Below are 8,197 nucleotides of genomic sequence, written 5' to 3' on the forward strand. Positions count from 1 at the left end.
TCATTTTTGACTGCTTTTGGTCTTTATTCTTTCGTTTTTTCTATCTTCCGAATTAAGCTGCGGAAACCCGGTATCGAGGAAATTAGATGTAAAATAACAAATCCTTACAGTAGCGTTGGCTAGCAACTTTGTCTTTGATATTAACGCAAATAAACTTCATCAGAATAACTAAATGGTATGCTGTTTTTTTTTTAAATTAAGCGATATTCACTTTCAAATTAAAGATTGATACTATTTTTTACAACACTATACATCGCATCGCATCCTATTAAAATGCTATCTTTCATAATAACTACTGTTCCTCAGATAAAAGTAAAAACGAAAAAATAATACCCAGAAATGAGAAAAAAATGCTTTACCGCTCGCCTCTGTGACCACCTGATTCAATACAGTAGCCCACCAAAAAATCATTTCGGTGACCTTTAAACAATAAAAAAAACTTATTAAGTGGAAAAGATGTTCCACTGGTTATTTAGAACAAACAGTTATGTTCGCGATATCAACGCAAACCACCGCATACCCTACAACAAACTCAGTGGCAGTGGTTATGATTATCGTCTTCGGTCTCGATCCCTCTCGCTATGCTTCGAAGATCGATGCCTATCGCTGGTGGAATTACTGCTGGTATAGCGATGACTGCTGCTGCTGGTGGTGCTGTATTTATCGCGCTTTTCGGACGAATGTTGGTAGTAGTGGTCTTTCCGATTGTACTCGTCTCGGTCATAATCACGGCCACTTTTGTCCGATCGACCCCGGTGATCACGTTCGCCGCGACTGTGCCGATCACGGTCCCGTTCCCGATCCTTATTAGACGATCTCTCCCGATCGGATCCGTTGGCGTAGCGGCTGTTGTCCCGATCATCCCGGCGACGGTTGTCATACTTTTTGTCATTGGAGCTGCAAAAAAAGAACGCGATTTTTTAATTTTTGGAATAATTCATTAGTTTTTTTTTTGAGCTATTCAATTGAATCATTGAACATTATTCAGATTTATTTGGCAATTGATTTTACATCAACAAAACTCTCGAAGGAGCTTCTCAATGGCTGAGAGATTTTTTCATCATCTTATGTCAACAATTCTCTTATGAAATATTGCATCAAGACAAGTTAGGAAAAAATAACTAGCAAAAAAAGACACACATAATTTTACCTTTTCTTATATTTCGGCGGCGACTCTGGAGTCAAGGATCGGGACCTCGAATAGTGTTTCGTTGACCTTTTCTTACTCGATGAAGATTTAAGCTGGGGCGATCGGGACCGGTGTCTCGACTTTTTGTTGGATGACTTTCGCGACGTACCCTTGTTGTCGTAGGGCGAATGGCTGGCTTCCCGTTCGGATCGATGCGATCGTGAGTGTGATCGGGAGCGCGAGTCAGGAGTCCGTGATCGTGAACGTGATTTGGAACGAGATGACCTGGGTGTTGGAGAACGTGATCTAGACCTTGAACGAGACCGCGATCGCGAATGTGATCGACTGTGGGAACGTGGCGTCCGAGAACGCGATTTGGAGTGTGATTTTTTGTTATCCTTATCATCATTATTATTCCCGTTGTTATCCGGGTCAGCCGGAAGAGGAACGGCTCGGGAAAAGAATCCACCCCACGCATTATGCGACCCATTATTTCTATCAACCATTACTACCGCCGGAGGTGTACTGGTTTCCGTTCGATCCTTTTTCTTTTGTTCCTGGTATTGTTTTTTGAGAGTATCAACGGCTTCTTCTAGTTTTTCTGCATTTGGCTTAGCCCGTTTATACAGAGCCATGATTCGAAAACAGACATCGAGCATGTCATCTTCACTGACTCGGAATATCAAAAACCATGCCGGAGTACTAGGCAGAGGAATGTTTTGCTTACGAGCCGTCAGATAAATGCAAGCACATGCTATCGTTTCCGGCTGATAGCGAACGAACACATCCGTACGAAATGAATCGTTCATGAAGTTCCACGCCATTTGCATCACCTTCTGATGTTTCTCTAGCTCCAAGTACTTCAGGTACATTACGATCAGCTTATGAGGATGTTTGACATGCACGCAGAAGCCTAGCTCCTTCAGGACCCTTCGTTCGGCTTTGATCACCTGTGACTTGAGGTTTATATAGTGCTGGTCCAAAATCATCGGTATCAGGGGCCTAAATCAAAGCGCACACACAAGAAAAAGAGAAGAAAAAACAAAAAAGACCATCATATAGGCTTACGCAGCTCTCAATTTTTTCTGCAACATCGTTTTGAGTCTTCGCTCGGTGGCTCCCCATTTTGAAACGGAACAGCCTCTGTGCTAGCGTGCTCTCTTTCCCAACAACGCTGGTCCACCATTCTGGCTGAAGGAGTCAGTCAAGTCGTGTTCCGACGTGCCGTCGAAGGTTGCGCGTATCTCACGAGTCTCGGAGCTCATGCTATTGCTTGATTTCGTTCCGGTTGCCAGAGGAAAACAGGCGTTGGGTAGGCAGCCGACGCCGTTGCACGAAGCATCTGTCCTCGATCTTACTCAACCCACAACTTGACGAAAAATGTATTGTGCAAAAGACGGAAACTAACTGCTTCGACGTGAGTAAGAAAAGAAAATAACTGACTGGAAATAAACTGGGTTAATGTATATGCAGTTTCATCTTACCCACATCAATAACCATGATTGTGATCTGGAAAAAAATTAAATGGAAAGCGTAATGTTAAACTCAAACTTTCGACGAAATTTCAATGATAGAATAGTAAGCGGATAGCAATTGATGTCTTCAGGATCAGAGTGATGTAGGTGACATAAACATCATTTTTGAATTAAGTATTCCAATCGATTTTTTATATGATGTTATAAAGTTACATTCTCTGGCCATCAACATAATACGAAGAAGAAGAAGAAGATTCTTCATATCTCAATTTACATCTGGTGTGATTTTTTCTAGTGCACATTTTCTACAACTGGTGCAGATTTTAAAAACTTTTAAGTTTTTTGGATTGAATTTGAAAAATATATGCAAAATCGAGCACCTTGACAACTTCGAAGAGTTTTCTCTCTGATCCTAAGCGACTGAATTATCAAATTCCCGATCTTCAGCCAGGTTTCTTGGTTGAGATTTTAGGTTGTTCTCGTTTTCGATATACCTTTAGAAACACGTTCAAACATCGATTAGAATATGTTCCGAAAACGTAGACGTTTAAAAATTTTCAATATGGAAGTGTTAGCTTCAATTTTTCAGTGAAGCAATTACTGGGATTTGAGGGTTTGGCAAATCAGCAAAAATTATGGTTGAATTTAATAATGAAATTGGAAAATAAAATGGCACCATTAGGTAGACTGCCCCAAATTTGTATGGGAAATTTCAAGCTTTTGAGATGTTATGCGCTGCAGGCTTAAATTGATCTTAGGCCTAATACAAGGTCTCATGCCAAATTTGGGCCAGATCGGATCATGGGAAGGGGTCGCTCAACGAGCCTAAAGTTTGTATGGGATTTTGAGACATTTTGTTCGGGAGGGACAAGAAAATCCAGTTTTTCATAAATAACTTTGGTCCCCTTCGGCCGATTTCTGTTGAAAACGGGAAAACGGGGTAAAGCTTAACAATGACAAATATTTCATCCGAAGACTGCATTTCGATTCGAGTTTAGATAAAAAAAAAGTTATTAGACTTCAAAAATGAGGTACCTTTTTTTAGGGTGATATTCATCACTGTAAATGCTGCGTCAAATATGTTCAAAGCAGTGTCTCTCATAAATAGTGATGAATATGAACCCTAAATTTGAGTTATCTCTCTAACTCAAATCGATATTCGAAAAAAAAAATCTGAATCTGAAATATCATACTGAGCCTAATTTTTAATATAAATCAAAATATGAATTCCGAATCCAAAAACATAAAATTTTGAAAAGTTTTGAATTTGAATTCTGATTATTAGTTTATTTGGAAGTTAGAATTCTTCTTAATTAAAATAATTCCTAACAAGGTTCAATTAGTTTAATTATCTATATAGTACCTACCTTTTCCACAGCATAACAATATGAAAAACTCCATGTTTGAAGGAACCGTTCCCGGCCTGAAAAGAAAGTGTATTAGAATTTTCGATTCCATCCTCAACAAACTGCAGGTGATACAATTTGCAATTACTTATCGTTTGATAGCTCAGTGATCGAGAGAACACACTGATCAAGTCTCCGATTTCGAGAGTATGCTCAGTGATGTTTGGAAATTCAGTTTATGTTTAGTTGGTTATCAGATAACTGATTTTCGCCACATCCTCAGGGCAAACGTCACTCGTAAAAGGCACATCTTGTTCATCTTGTGAATTTCTCGCCCGTACAGTGTGTATCCATATGAGAATCCATCCGAAGCCGTTGGTAGGACATCACTGTTCCAATTCCTGCCTTATTTGTAATTGCCCGTTAGTTTTCTTTCGGTCCTTCATCAAACACTCAACATGACACCGCTTGTCATTGTTGTTTTCTTTTTTACGTTTCGTTTAGAACTAAACTAACAATCAACCTTTTGCACAATACATTTTTCTTTGTGGGGAGTAGATTTGGGCTTTAGTTTTGTTTTGAGTAAGATTGCGTCTTACCTACAAAACTATAATTGAAATAAGTTAATAAAGCATGTTCGTTCATATGAGGAGCAGCAAATGAATGCATTTTTGTTCGATAGGCGAGGAAACGGCAAATCGGCGACACCGCCGGCCAACACACTTTTTGGGTTTGTTTTTTTTTAATGCAAAAATGCTTCGAGTCAAAGACCTTGCATAGCGCACCATCAATCAGTGATTTTTTCAAAATTCATAAGTTAGTTGAAACTTGAACATTGAAGATGGTGCGCTTTGTCAGAGCGTAACCAAATAATGGTGCTCTACGACAGGATGGTGTGGAGGATCGGTCGATTCTTGGTATTTGCCGTATCGTCGTATGATACTTACTTCTGACCACGGACCTGCTTGATGTGGTGAAACACATTGATTACGTCTCGGATTCGTCGGGGCGCTTCCTCTATCTTACTGGCCAGGCATACGCAGCTCATCGCCGTAGCTTCCATGCTGTGTCGCACAAAGGACTTGGAATAGAAAAAACGCTGGAACAGGACCTGCCCAGTTGCCATGGCCACCTGCGACGGTTGATGATGGTGATGCGAGTGGAATATGTTGGATGATTAAAAACGAGAGGGGAGGTGCAAGAAAACAGAGGAGCAGAAAATATGTCATTACAATGTTACATATACAGCCTTTCAGAACTATTGTAGGGAAAAAATCCGTACCCACGATTATACGTTATAAATGATAACAACGTTTCATACGAAAAACCTTAAGTGTTGACTTTTTCCTTGGTACCTAATCATTAAGACTGAACCATTTTTTGTTTAGCATCTTATAAGTTTTAATGTCGCCTTTTTACTTTATTGAAACATGAATTCGAATCTAAAGTATTTCAAATGTGAACTATTGATAATATGCAGATACAAATGTGATAATATGAGATACAATTGCTATTGGGTATAAAACTCAAAGCAAAGAGAAAACTTACAGTTACAAAATTACAATTAAAACTTTATATGAGGTAATATCACAGACTAATAGTAATACCATTTCAATATATAACAGAGGGTTAATGAAAATATTTTAGAAACAATTCATAATTTTCAAGTCTGATTGCTTCAAATACAAATAAATAAAGAAAGTCTGATTGCTTCAAATACAAATAAAGAAAAACTTTCAATAAACGATGGAATTGGAGGTTCAAATATTGGTTTACATCATTTAACTTTCAATTAGCCCCTTCCCTAACATAGCTGTATTGAAAAGTTTCAATGTGGGTATTAACCCACGCACGGAACATAAAACTTTTGAAGAGTCAATGACTTAAAATAAAATATACATGCTACTTTTGTTTAAAATAAATTTCAATTGAAAAAAAAATCATTTTTAAAACTTTTGTTTAAATCTTAAAATCTATCAATCTAGGAATATGTTCGTTCGTTTTTTTTTGCAACACGTTCGTAAATTTTGTGAAACAAAATTCGAATGGTTTTTTTCAACTTTTTATTTGTATTATAATTTTAAACTATTCAAAATTGCAGTAACATGGAATTAGCCTTGTATTCATTAGACATGCTCAGTTATATTAGTTTTAAGCAGTAAAAATAAGAATAATTCTATACAAATAAAATTGAACCATTAAATTAATTAATATCTAATATGTTTCACATTAATTTCGATCAATTTAAAAAAAATAAAACTAAGTTACAAAAAAAAAGTTTTGGTATGTAACCATAAATGAACGGTTTAGCATGGATGTCGCCAAAATCGAACGGGGTCTGTACTATATTTTACAAAATAGACTTTTTCCCGGAATTGAATCCTTTTTGAATTTTTCGTATCAAGGTACCTAAGATGGAAACAAGGTCAGAATGCATTCCTCCATACACACACGCACACATGCTCACGCTACATTGACTCGACAGTCCTTCAACCAACAGCAGGCCTTGGTTGGGGAGGATGAAATGTCTCATTCGTCTCATTGCTTTTTGTGTTTGCTCTTATTCAGCACCTCGCAACACGTAATTCCAAGATGGCGGCGAATTACGAAAAACGATTTCTAAACGATTCGACCAACATTTTTCGTCCTTCCGAATAAAATTATGACTTTACCTGAGGTAATTTCAGCAATATTCCAGCCGTTTGAATCAGTTCGCAACCGAGTATGCGTAAGTCGATTTCCGTTTCCCGATCCAAACCATCAGCCTGCGAGGGCGTCAGGTTCATTTTCGCTTCCGGAAGCAGACAATTTTCCAGCGTGAGCACAATCTTCCCGTAGGACTTCTGCTGTTGCGATGACGGTCCAGAAGTGGTCGGAGCCGTTGCGCTTGTTCCCGACAAGGAGGGAACCACCATTTTTGTAGGGACAGTTTCCGTGACAGTCATCGTACTGCTGCTGGAATGAGGTTTTCCCGTGCTCATTTCCCTTTCAAATGACACGATGCCAGAAACCTGCTCTTGCTTCCAAAACTGCTTCCCACTAAATCGCAAAGCACTTTATTATCAAAGAATAAGATAATAACCACTTCAAAATTGTAAAAGTGCGAAAATTTTCACGACATTCGAGAACTTTAAAAATTAATTTGAAAATTTACGACTGACTCCGCGCAGAGCCAGATGGCGAAAGTGCAAAACTGTGGTAAAGCAACTATCTACCACAGTTGATACAAATTTGACAGCTAACGGCGCTGTCTTTTTGACACGCTAAATGGTGTTTACCTGTAGGTAAACAAACTTACTACCTAGATGTATCGCTACGTACACTCTAAGAAAATTTTACGGGTTGAGACCGTAAAAAGTACATACTTTGAAGAACGAACATTTTTACGTAGAAGTGAGTACCAGAAATTACATATTTTGTAAGTTCTTTCTGTTTTTGGAGGCCCTTACTGTGGAAACAACTTCAAGGTATGTAAAATTGGAAATCAGTCTTAGCGGTATCCTGCACTGGTAAATATCAAAACATTCAATTTGTGTGTGTCGCGAAAACTTTACGAATTAACGGAAGAATTGCTTCGAATCATTTTGTTGCTCGAGCCTTACCTGTGAGAAACTAAGCTCTACGACGTTTGGTCTTCATCAGAATCTTTTTTTTTTTAAGATTGTTGATGTCCACCGCCAGCCAAATTTACTTCATCCTCGAAACCGAAAGATTGGTATCGAAGTATCGGGAACCCGCAACCTGATGCAATTGATTCCGGTTAAAGCTATATGGGCTTCAAAATAAAGTACATCGCCATGGCAGTATAAAAGGTAATATTTCCTCAATTGTTCTGAAAAAATTACAACTAATTTCAATATCAATCTCCTTTAGAATATCCACTTCATGTTCGGCCAGCATGTTTTACGCCATGGACACCGGTTCAAGTGTACGAACCAGAGATATCGATATGGAATCAAAATATGGCTTCCATGTCCTCCATCATTCCACAGAAATCCTGAAGAAAAACGAATGAAAATAGCTGGATCTTTTGAACAAACTGGAGGGAAAAAGGGAAATATGAATCGGGAAATCTCGTTGATATTAAATATTATATCGTTCATTATTGATAGATAATAAACTTCCCTTTTAATGTATAAATTAAGCATACTCAATTTGAAAGAATTCCTTGTCTTTAAATTTCTAATTAAATTTTTTTCTACTGTATGTGATTCATTCTGCTCTATGTGATTTTAACATACTTTTGA

General features: G+C 38.0%; 1 protein-coding gene across 1 annotated transcript; it reads right to left on the reverse strand.

The window, feature by feature from the left end:
* On the reverse strand, positions 1–7,145 carry LOC129744240 (cyclin-L1). The gene is made up of 4 exons (XM_055736665.1): positions 6,623–7,145; positions 4,898–5,082; positions 1,151–2,131; positions 1–897 (listed from the first exon to the last, which is right to left on the reverse strand). The coding sequence occupies exons 1-4, from the start codon at positions 6,929–6,931 to the stop codon at positions 552–554; spliced, it is 1,821 nt and encodes a 606-aa protein (XP_055592640.1). The 5' UTR covers positions 6,932–7,145; the 3' UTR covers positions 1–551.
* Positions 7,146–8,197: the final 1,052 nt, after the last annotated feature.

This window comes from Uranotaenia lowii, chromosome 1, assembly GCF_029784155.1.
Source record: "Uranotaenia lowii strain MFRU-FL chromosome 1, ASM2978415v1, whole genome shotgun sequence".
Classification (NCBI taxonomy): Eukaryota; Metazoa; Arthropoda; class Insecta; order Diptera; family Culicidae; genus Uranotaenia; species Uranotaenia lowii.